Raw genomic sequence first — 12,061 nt, forward strand, 5'->3', positions numbered from 1 at the left:
AGAACTACTTGAAAATGAAGATAGTATCTGTAAGCATAGGTAATGCTAAAGAATGAAAACACTTAGGAAATTTAATGAATGAGCTTGTTTTTTAAAAATATAAACATATTACATCATTTCTCGATTTCCCATCTCGACAGTTGCTTATCAAACTGACTACTTTTTGGTGGAACTGATAGTGATCTCCTTAGGCAGATTTAATTTTAGCAGGTACAATCAGCCTAACACATGCTGCTGGCAAAACTTAGTACTTACTAAGACAATACTAACATATATAATGTAGTTGAATAATTTATACAACCATATTCCCAAATGTAACACTTCATTAAACTTTTGAGAGTATATGATAGTTGTTATCATGTTTAATGTTAACAGGTATGATTTCTAAAAAGAAGTTTAAAAATAAGTTAATAAATGCTTAGAAATAATTCAGTTCCTATTAACCATTACTATTAATGTGTAACCTAGAGTCAAAATTTATAAATTAAAAGACAGGTTTTCCCACATACGATAATTAGTGCTTCATGTTCATGAGTGGCTGTGTTACATACAGATATTTCCTCTTTAATATGTGCATTTGCCTTTTTGTTCTGTACTGTATTTAGGCTAAATTTAGGAATCCTAAAGCACAAAAACAAAGTAAGAATTTCTGAACTGTCTGTTCCAAAGTAGCTGGGATTTCTCTCTGTATATCGGTTTTATCAAATTTGGGGTTGGGAAGGAGCATGGTGAGGTGTGGATAGGTCTGAAGACCTGGGACTCAATCCCAGCCCTGACCCTAAATGACTTAGAGACCTCAGTCAAATTAGCTGCTCTCTCTAAACTTAAAATTTCTGGTCTGTAAGAGATTACTAGGGCTTTCATTAGTGGGGTGGAGGTAAAATTCAAGGAGATAGTCACGGAAAGCACTTACTTTAGGATGTGGAACACAGCAGGCACTAAATAAATGTTGCTTCTTGCTTTCCTCTTCTCTTCCTGTCCCACTCTCCTCAACCCCCCAAAAAATGGCAGAGTGGGGATTTGGCTTTTCCTAAAACTGTTACCTCAATATAGCAACAGTAATAATGTAAAACCAAAGTGAAATTAATCTATTCACCAACTAAATTGTGATGGAACAGACTTTCATAACCTATTTTTCTTTGCTAGAAGTCTGTCAGTTGATATACAAAGTCTAAATATTATTTATACTACCAAAGTAGCTATTTAAAAATAACAGTGTGTTACTTTGCTGTACATCTGAAACTAACACAACTTTCTAAGTCAACTATACTGCAATAAAATTTATTTTATTTTTTTAATTTATTTTTTTGTTGTTGTTGTTGTTGTTGTTGTTGCTATTTCTTGGGCCGCTCCCGCGGCATATGGAGGTTCCCAGGCTAGGGGTTGAATCGGAGCTGTAGCCACCGGCCTACGCCAGAGCCACAGCAACACGGGATCCAAGCCGCGTCTGCAACCTACACCACAGCTCACGGCAATGCCGGATCCTTAACCCACTGAGCAAGGGCAGGGACCAAACCCACAACTTCATGGTTCCTAGTCAGATTCGTTAACCACTGCGCCACGACGGGAACTCCAAAATTTATTTTAAAATTAAGCAAATGATAATTATTAAAATTAAATGTATGTGACTCAATATCAATTTAAGTATTTTCCCCACTAAGTTGTGCACCCGTTATTTCCACAAAATGAATTTCTCCTATGTAACTGATCTCATCAGGTTTCATAACATAGGTGATTTTGAGCAATATGATTTTTTTTTTTTCTTTTTAGGGCTACACTTGTGGTATATGGAAGTTACCAGGCTAGGAGTTGAATCACAGCTGCAGCTCCCACCCTATACCACATCCACTGCAATGCTGGATCCTTAACCCACTGAGTAAGGCCAGGGATATAACCTGTATCCTCATGGATACTAGTCAGATTCGTTACCCCTGAGCCACAATAGGAACTTCTGAGCAATATGATTTTGCCATCTGCTGATCTTAGAAAGATCCATTGGAAACCAAGTTCAAAATTGGGGATTTTGACTTTTTATTCAGATATCTTTCTTTATTCTTTTGGGCAGATCAGAGACTTTAGGTTCTAAGCCCAAAGTAAATACATATTCCAATGGCACATAAAAGAGAGGAGCCAGAATTTGGGTATTCATTTTAGACTACAAGAACTTGTATAGTTGAATAATAATGCATTTAAAACAATAATAATAAAAAATTGTTTGTTAAACGTATGTTTGGAATTTCCTAAACATTGTTTATACGTAGTATATTATTATTGTGGTGTATTTATTATTCCATTTTACAGATGCAGAAATCAAGGTTTATAGAGGAGACTTGGCTGACAATTTATTTACAGAGGTAGGGAAGGAACCCAAGTGGGATTTGAATACTACCACCCCACTACTCTATTCTATCTCCAAAAGAACCTACATTATTATTCCTAAAAATATGGAAGAGGAGTTCCCATTGTGGCACAGCGGAAATGAATCTGACTAGGAACTATGAGGTTGCAGGTTCAATCCCTGGCCTCGCTCAGTGGGTTAAGGATCAGGCATTGCCGTGAGCTGTGGTGTAGGTCGCAGACACGGCTCGGATATGGTGTTGCTGTGGCTGTGACTTAGGCCAGCAGCTACAGCTCCGATTCAACCCCTAGCCTGGGTGCAGCCCTCAAAAAAGACAAAGATAAATAAATAAATAAATAAATAAATAAATAAATAAATAAATAAATAAATAAAAAAAAATATGGAGTAGAGAAAGTGGTCAGAGAGTACCTTTGAAGAAGAGATCAATATCATAGTCCTAGAGCAGGAGCATTGTATTTAACTGAGAGACTTCACGTGTGTTACTTATTTGTTCCTGAGCCTCAAGTTCCTCAACTGTAAGATGGGGAGATTTTTACCTACTGCATAGAATGGTCTTGAGGATTTTATGGCATGATGCTTATAAAGCTAAGGCACAGTGCCAGGTGCATAATAAGTATGCAAGTAATGATGTAGTGATATTATTTCTTTTCCTATAAGACTCTGGTCTTCTCATAATATTCTTACTATAACTAATCTGGCATCTTATTTCAGTTCTTGACCATTATTACACTCAGGTGATAACTGTGAATTAGGAAACAGTGTTTCCCTGGAACTGCTTTTCTGAGGATGGCTTGGTACTCAGTATCATCAAAAAGTTCACATGTATGCAACAATAGGAGGTATAATTCATATTCCAAGTAAGCATATATTTCCTAAGCTGCCTAGAATTCCACACAGCTCCAGGCACACATTATGGACCTCTAGGGAAGCCTGGGGCTCAGTAAAAGCATAAGATGTGAGCTATTGTTGTTGTTGTTTTTATTACTCAACATTATTTACCATGTACTCACACCGTTCATTGACCTCATTGGCTACTTATAACACCATAGCTTTGGTATTTCATATTAGAAGTCACTGAGTGTTCTGATCATCAGATCCAGACATGGGCTGCATGCCATATTTAGCCACAGAGACCATTTGAAGGTTCCAAGAAGAGTAAGTATTGAGTTGGTTTATTTACTTGACTCTTTTCCAACAGTTCTTTCAATGTCTTTTTTATTATCTGAACAGACATACAATCCAGTAAAGGCTTTTAACATGACCAAAATGGATGCATAAACTTGGTCATCCTTCAGGTGGTCTCTGGAGTCCTTAGAATCCCACAGACCTAAGGTAGAGGAGATAAAGTGACCATGTATATGTAAAGTTTAAAGAATAAGTGCTGGCACTGTTAGCTATGAGACTATCACTTACACAGCATGTTAAACAAACATGGAAGAAAAGAATGAGCCATGGAAATGAAAGGAATAAAAAAGCAAATATTTCTTACCCTGCATTTTTTCACAAATAAATCCATAACCTTCTTCTCTACAGTCTTCAAAATACCATTTTCCAGTGAAGTGAAAATTAGGATTATTCGACAGCAAGGCACAGAGAGGAATGTGTTTTTGAACTTTGGTGGGGTTATGACTTGGAAGCTTCGAAAGAATACATGTTTTTTTAAAATGGTAACATATAACATTATTGTAACATTGAGATTTTTATTAAGGATGTAATTATTAAAAATTCAACCACCATTATTCCTTTATTTGCATTTAATAAACCTATTTGCAACTCACCTCATTACACACAAAATAAATAATTATTGCAATGACTAAAATAATTACATTAATGGAACATATCAAAATTATATGAAATTACATTAACACATTATTAAAAATTAATATATTAATAAGTGACTAATAAAAATTTATGCCTACAAAACATAGGAAGTAAATAAAACTTCAGTAGACAAGTCTCAAATAGGATCTCTCACTAAAATGATTTCCAAAAAATAAATCTTAAAACTTACATTTACTATATCAAATGGAGACCAATTAGAATATGACACAGGCCTTCCATTTAGCCATTTTTCATAATCACCATTTTGTAACCCTATCCACACATTAGTGGTCTGGCCAAAAAGATTCATAGTAATGAAAGCTGAAAAATAAGAATACGTTATCAAATTTAATAGCATATAAACCATTTGGGTAATCATCAGATTCTGTTTATAGCTATGATTTTATTTAAATGACAGCCAAACTTAATTACGAATCAATTGTAGGAGTTTGTTACTTTGTCCTTATTAAGGTAATACAGTCGCTTTCACTTTTGTTCAGTTTAAATTGACAGAAATTAGCTGGCTAAGCCTGGGATTTCATCATATCATTAATAAAACAATTTCCAGTGTTCATTCAATGCCTTTCTAAACAAGAGGGTTTATCTACTATACTTAAATCATGCAATTATTGCCTAAATAGCAAATAAAAGTGTGTAGGTAAATCCAAAGGATCTAAAAAATTATACCGTGCAATTAAAATAGACTACTCGGATTATTTTAGATATTTTGAAATACTAATTGTAAATATGTCCTTATTCTTTCCACTACTCCTGGTGAGACAAAAGGCTCCAGGAAATTAGCACTTTGTAAGCAATGGAGTGTACTGACTTTTACAGATGTCGTGATATAAACTTTATAGGTCAAAGTGAAAGCGTCCATGTCACCAGCAATCTAGTACTTAAAATGTGGATTTGGAAATGTTAGGATTTTTGAGGAATATTATTGGTGCTTGAATAAAAATGGTGATTTTTGCCTGATTGGCCATTGAGTACCTTGTTCCACTTCATTTTCAATGGCGACCAGTGTCCCCCCTTCTTTAACACAGAAATTTTGAGCAGATGTCCAGTTTTTCCAATCGCCTGGGACTTTGGGGATTTTCATCAAAAGGCACTATAAAAAATGTCCAAAAAAACCATTAATTTCCATATTTTTCCCAATGAATTAAAAGTTGCCTAAAAACACTGAGGAACAGCCTTGAAAATTTTTTATAATTTTCTTGGACAGAAATGACTCCCCCCCGCACCCCAGCTGCTCCAAAAGGGTGAAAGAAAACCCAAGAGGACCAGCTTTTGGGGTTAGGCAGTGCCTTTTGTGCACCTGCATCAGGAGGGAACAGAGGCAAGGGTGTGTTTTGTCATGTGGGATGTCAGAACAATGTCTTCTGCTCAATGAAAAGCAGTATTCCTCTGAGTTCCCACTGTGGCATAGGGGAAACAAATCTGACTAGGAACCATGACACTGAGGGTTCGATCCCTGGCCTTGCTCAGTAGGTTAAGGACCTGGTGTTGCTTTGAACTGTGGTGTAGGTCACAGACGCAGCTTGGATCTGGCGTTGCTGTGGCTCTGGCATAGGCTGGCAGCTGCAGCTCCGAGGGGAACCTCCACATGCTACGAGTGAGGCCCTAAAAAGACAAAACACCAAAAAAAAAAAAGAAGAAAAATAGTATTCCTTCTAAAAAGGAGCTAGCCTGACTGCAGAGTTTATAGTAGAGGATTTAATCTAAAAAAAATTTCTTTTAGTGGCAGTTAATAACTTTGTTCAATTTTATTTATAAATATACTTCCTCACTTTGAGTAAGAGAGGAATACTGGGGAATTAAACCACATCAGGGAGTTCCCGTCGTGGCGCAGTGGTTAGCGAATCTGACTAGGAACCATGAGGTTGTGGGTTCGGTCCCTGCCCTTGCTCAGTGGGTTAAGGATCCGGCGTTGCCGTGAGCTGTGGTGTAGGTTGCAGACGCGGCTCGGATCCCGCGTTGCTGTGGCTCTGGTGTAGGCCGGTGGCTACAGCTCCGATTCGACCCCTAGCCTGGGAACCTCCATATGCCGTGGGAGCGGCCCAAAGAAATAGCAAAAAAAAAAAAAAAAGACAACCCCCCAACCTCCCCCCCCCAAAAAAAACCACATCAGGTGTTTAAATTGACTAAATACTTGGAGTCAGCCATGTGGTCCAAAAGTCAATGAGCAAGATCCAGAAAAGAAAAAAGAAAAAAAAAGGAGCCTGGTGGGAAGAGAAGCAAGGGCAGGACCAAGGAAAGCTAGGAGGAGAAACAAATGGGAGGGGCGCCAACAGTGTCAAGTGGAGAAACTGTGGGGGTTGGCAGTGAGAGTTGATAATTATCCATGAGAGAATCATGTCTGTGGCATGGTAGGGATTACTCATTATGGGATAAGAAGATAGATGTTAACTGTTAGGCAGGGCAGGCAGGGTGGAGGAAAAGTATCCCCCTCACTAAGCTCAGCAAAATGTAAACATGTTAATAAAACCAGAAGGAGCTAGGGGAGAGGGAGAGATAGAAGAGAAAGGCTACAACAGATCAGGCAAAGTTCCAGAGGAGTCAGGAGAAACTTCATGCAAAAAACATTCCATGTGGATTATTCTCTCATCAATGAATACAGACAACGCTGGTCCTTGATAGGTTACATCTTGAGATCTGCCACTGAGTAAATCCTAGCTACAAGATTATTCTAGGCTAGTGTGGAAACCTAACCTTGAGAGAGCATCCTTCTCCATCCTTCTTTAATATCCAAATTTCTTTCCCTTCCCCACCACGATAAACTCCTTAAAAAGTGGAGAGACTAAGTGTTGCTCCAGTTTCAATAGGACAACAAAGAAGGCCCCCAATAAATATTTGTGGAATAAAATAAAAGTCAAGAGGCCCTGAAATAATTGTCGAATGACATTCCGGGATTCTAGATGTAGTCCAGTGATATTTTGCTCTCCAAGTGATATTTTGGTAATATCTGGAGATATTTTTGGTTGTCACAGCTTGAGTGGGGGGATGCTGTTGGCATCTACTGGGTAGGGAACAAGGATGCTGCTGAACACCCTATTATGCCCTGGTCAGTCACTCCTAACAAGTAATCACCTGCCCCAGGTGTCAGCAGTCCTCGGGTAATTCTTTTTAGAACTCAGTCCTGAACGTGTCACTCTTTAAGCCCTTCAGTGATTTCCTATTGTTCTTAGGATAAAAACCAGAAATCCTGATCTAGCCTGAAGTTGAGGTGCCAACTAAGAGAGGAAGTACATTTTCACTTCTTCAGGTCCCCTTTACCTTGTTTGCTTCACAAAGAAATGGAATTGGCTTGAAAGGATTTTAATTTTATAACAACTATCCCTTTATCTATTTCCTTTCATTCTGCCTCTTTCCTCTAATTACAAATTCCAAAGAGTGGCACATACTAATTATTAGGAAGTCTTATCATTTAATGTGAATTCACCTTGTGTTCAGATAGTTGCACTAATGAACCATTCATAAATACCAATGAACCTCACGGGTTCATTTAGTTTAATAAACCTCTCCAGAGAACACACACACACATGGTCCCCCTCCCCCCAGCACCACCACCACCTCGTTTGCCTCAGCCAGGATTTACTAGCTTGACTACAGGAGTGTAGCCTCCCATTACCACAACTTCATTGTTTCTAAAAGTATAACATGTTTACTAACACATTTTGAAATGGTGTCATTAATAATTAAAGCAAAGCAGCCAGATGAAGTACAACACCCTTAATTTTAAATGTTTATTTACCTACTCATTTGCAAAATGTGATCAAGTTTAATGCATCTCTGGTTATTACCATGAATTAAGGATATCTTACTGTATCCCAAATGAATTTCGAATATAAAATTCTTTTTTGTCTCGAAGTCATTTCCAGTTCAAAATTTGAAAATGGAATTCATGATCTCCTCCAGATTTGGTCCTTTTCCAGTGTTCCTACTGACCTTGATTGGCATAGTCAGTAGTACATTTGAATAAGCCTGTAACCAGGGAGTCTTTCCACCCTTCAGTTACCTCTATTACCCCTTCCGTCCTACCATCTGGGCATCAAATGACTGAGCCCTTCACCAATCTCCCTATGCCCAGTGCCCCATAGTCTCTGCAACCACAATCAGCCCAAATGGCTTATCTCTTGCTTAGACTATTGTAATAGATTCCTAACTACTCTTACGTTCCTCATTTTTGCCTTCCCTGCTGGTACTGCAGCCTGAATGATTTCTTTTCTAAACTCAATCTTGATCATTTCCCTCTTTAGTTAAAAACACTTTGGGGTTTCTCATTGCTCTTAGGATAAAAACCAGAAACTCTAACATAATATTGCCTACTTCTTTCATCTCCCTTTTCACATTCTAGTTCTCTATGCTTCAAAATGTCACATTTCTTCTCATCACAGGACTTTAACACATGCTGTTTCCCCTACTTTTAATGTTTCCTGTCTTGATGACCTCAGTCAGGTCCTCCTGTTACATACTTTTACAGAACTGTGTAACTCTCCATCATTTATGTCACAGTTGTAAATTATTTTCCTGATTGATTTACTAATGTTTCTCCCCCTCGAGTCTGTAAGCTCCAAAAGAGAAGAGATTGTATTTATTTCTCCTCACCATTGAGTCACCAATATCCAACATAAATGAATGAAACGAATGAGTAAAATGATAAAAATTTATATAATTTAAAAGAGGAGTGAGTTTTTTCTTAAGGAAAACCCGTTATGCATGAAACAAAATGTTGGCTAATATCAAACCGGATGTTGGAAAGCAGCCATTAGCACTAAATCCAAGTCTGGTCATAAAATATATATAAGTAGAAGCACAAGAGTTAATCTAATCTCTCTCTTTCTCTCCACACACACACACATGCACACGCACACGCACACACACACACACACACACACAGAATTTCTTCCTCTTACACACAGCTCTGCTGTGACAAGTATCTTAGATGACTTCTTCTCAGGGCAATCCCTGATAAGGCTCTTTTACATAATCAAACATGGGGGAAATATGAGACTGAGAAAAAACACTTAACTTCTGGTATCTCAGTTTTGAAACTTGTAAAAATGGATAGTCAACCAAGTAGGATTTTTTCTTAGAAATAACCAATAAAAATTCGTCCTAGGAAGTTGGCAAACAAGAAGCAAATTTTAATGGAACATAATGTATTGATATTCAGAACTCTACATGAGGGAGTTCCCGTCATGGTTCAGTGGTAACAAACCCGACTAATATCCAGGAGGACGTGGGTTTGATCCCTGGCCTTGTTCAGTGGGTTAAGGATCCGGCATTGCCGTGAGCTGTGGTGTAGGTCACAGACTGGGCTTGGATCCTGCATTGCTGCGGCTGTGGCATAGACTGGCAGCTGTGGCTCCGATTATACCCCTAGCCTGTGAATGTCCACATGCTGCAGGTGCAGCCCTTTAAAAAAGAAAAAGATAAATGAGTAATGTCTGTCATTGCTCTCTACCAATTTTCTTTTCTTTCTTTCTTTTTTTTTAGGACTGCACTTGTGGCATATAGAGGTTCCCAGGCTAGGTGGTCTAATAGGAGCTGTTGCTGCCAACCTACACCACAGCTCACAGCAATGACGGATCCTTAACCCACTGAGTGAGGCCTGGGATCGAACCCACAACCTCATGGTTCCTAGTCGGATTCATTTCCACTGCACCACGACGGGAACTCCTCCTACAAATTTTCCTTCTGTACCTTTTTGTTGTTGTTAGTTAGAACCATCCCCACTGGGCTTTCCATACCCCAGCTTTTAAAAGAATTATTTCATTAAAGTATAGTTGATTTACAATGTTGTGTTAATTTCTTCTTAGAGCAAGGTGATTCAGTTTTATATATATATATATATATTCTTTTTCATAATCTTTTCCATTATGGTATATTACAGGACATTAAATATATTTCCCTATGCTATACAGTAGGACCTTGTTGTTTATCCATTCTATATATAATAGTTTGCATCTACTAATCTCAAACTCCTAGTCCATCCCTCCTCCACTGCCCCCTGCCCCCCTCAATCACAAGTCTGTTCTCTATATCTCTAGCTTTCCTAATGATCTGATAAACCCACTTATTCCAAAGTGTAAATGACAGATGAGACAATCTCAGAAATATTTCCTTAAAAGTTAATTAAAAGTGTTAAGGCAAAGGAATGAGGCTCCACTGGTGGGATTTTAGCTGCTACTATGCAGGAGAGAGAACTATGGGTGGGGAGACCCTGCTTGGGGACCCTGAAACCTCAGTCTGTAATAGGTCACCCTCTCATGAAACCTGCTGTGACCATATCCTTAGTAATCAAGTCCTCTGAATGATTCAAACACTAAGTTGTGCAACTGTGGCATTGCCAGGCAAATAAATACTGGCCGCATGTGAGAATAACTGATGGAGCTTTTAAAAAATACTAATGCCTGGAGTTCCCGTTGTGGCACAGCAGAAACGAATCCAACAAGGAACCATGAGGTTGCAGGTTCGATCCCTGGCCTTGCTCAGTGGGTTAAGGATCCAGCGTTGCCGTGAGCTGTGGTGTAGGTCGCAGATGCGGCTCGGATCTGGTGTTGCTGTGGCTGTGGTGTAGTCCAGCAGCTACAGCTCTGATTTGACCCCTAGCCTGGGAATCTCCATATGCTGCGGGTGCGGTCCTAAAAAGACAAAAAAACAAAAAAAAAAACTAATGCCTGGATCCCATTAGATGAATTAAATCAGACTCTTTAGGATGTCACTTGCACCTCGATATTTTTAGAAAGTTCACCTGGTGATTTTAAATAATCATCAGGGCTATGAACCACTAATCTCATTATTAGTTATCAATAAAGATTTAAAAACCCCTAAGCTACAGGAGGGTGTTTTAAGCTGTTCCATAGTTAGCTACAGAAAGTCTTCTCCTCCTATGTGTGCATGTTTGTGCTTTACTCATGCCCCTTCCTGTTCCTTACAAAGGAAGCACTGACTTGCACTTTTGTCCTGGGTCTGCTGGGCCATCCCTGTTCCCATGCCCATGTGTGTACATGCTCCCCCCATGCCTACACAGGAGGAAACATGGGACAGAGCTAAGCAGTATGGATAAGAAAGTTCAGGGAAAGGGCAATGGCCAAGGGTGAACCAAAAACAAACATTCTAAGTTTCTAAGAATTATTTCTCTAATGCCAAGGATATAACTTGCCTTGAATTTCCTTAACATAGCCTTTTTATGCCTGGGAGGTATTATGATTAATAAGAATAGTTGTGCTCATGCTTCGGAGTTGCTCACTCTCTGTATCAAAAGTGTGATTTTGAGACAAGATAGGCATTCTTTGTGGCTGTTCCCCTCAGAGCACTCCAGGATGCCTTTGTTCAAAAAACTGTGAAAAACCATCAGGTATAAGACTCAAACAAAAACATTCCAAAATCTAAATATAAGAGCTAAAACCATAAAGCTCTTAAAAGAATACATAAGAGGTAAATATTTATGACCTTGGATTTAGCAAAATATTCTTAGATATGATACCAAAAGCATGAGCAACAAAAGAAAAAATAGGTGAATTGAACTTCATTAAAATTAAAAACTTTGGAGTTCCCATTGTGATTCAGCAGAAACGAATCTATTATCCATGAGGACACAGGTTCAATTTTTGGCCTTGCTCAGTGGGTTGAGGATCTGGCATTGTTGTGAGCTGTGGTGTAGGTCACAGATGTGGCTCGGATCTGGCATTGCTGTGACTGTGGTGTAGGCTAGAGGCTACAGTTCCGATTGGGCCCCAAGCCTGGGAACCTCCATATGCCAAGGGAGTGGCCCTAAAAAGACAAAAAAAAAATTAAAAGCTTTTATGCATCAAAGGATATTATCAATAAAATAAAAAGACAACCAAAAAATGTGGGAAAATACAAAACATATAA

The 12,061-nt window shown here is 38.6% G+C and overlaps 1 protein-coding gene and 1 long non-coding RNA gene across 7 annotated transcripts in view; one reads left to right on the plus strand and one right to left on the minus strand.

Annotated features, from left to right (window-relative positions):
• Positions 1 to 12,061, plus strand: part of LOC146395943 (uncharacterized) — a 180,578-nt gene that overhangs the window by 65,358 nt on the left and 103,159 nt on the right. The window lies entirely within an intron of this gene.
• Positions 1 to 12,061, minus strand: part of PLA2R1 (phospholipase A2 receptor 1) — a 118,712-nt gene that overhangs the window by 13,258 nt on the left and 93,393 nt on the right. For all 4 annotated transcript variants that reach the window (XR_014830500.1, XM_085001215.1, XM_085001214.1 and 1 more), the window contains exons 21-23: positions 5,174 to 5,291; positions 4,371 to 4,501; positions 3,849 to 3,996 (exon numbers count right to left, since the gene is read on the minus strand). Coding sequence is in view for 3 of the 4 variants with exons in the window: in XM_085001215.1 (XP_084857341.1) it covers positions 3,849 to 3,996; positions 4,371 to 4,501; positions 5,174 to 5,291 (397 nt within the window). In the remaining variant the exon portion in view is untranslated. The remainder of the gene's footprint in view (positions 1 to 3,848; positions 3,997 to 4,370; positions 4,502 to 5,173; positions 5,292 to 12,061) is intronic.

The sequence above is a fragment of the Sus scrofa genome, chromosome 15 (genome assembly GCF_054392235.1).
Source record: "Sus scrofa isolate SSC_HxYL_T2T_F1_AM1 chromosome 15, Sscrofa_HxYL_maternal_Yorkshire_Landrace_v2.0, whole genome shotgun sequence".
NCBI classification, from domain to species: Eukaryota; Metazoa; Chordata; class Mammalia; order Artiodactyla; family Suidae; genus Sus; species Sus scrofa.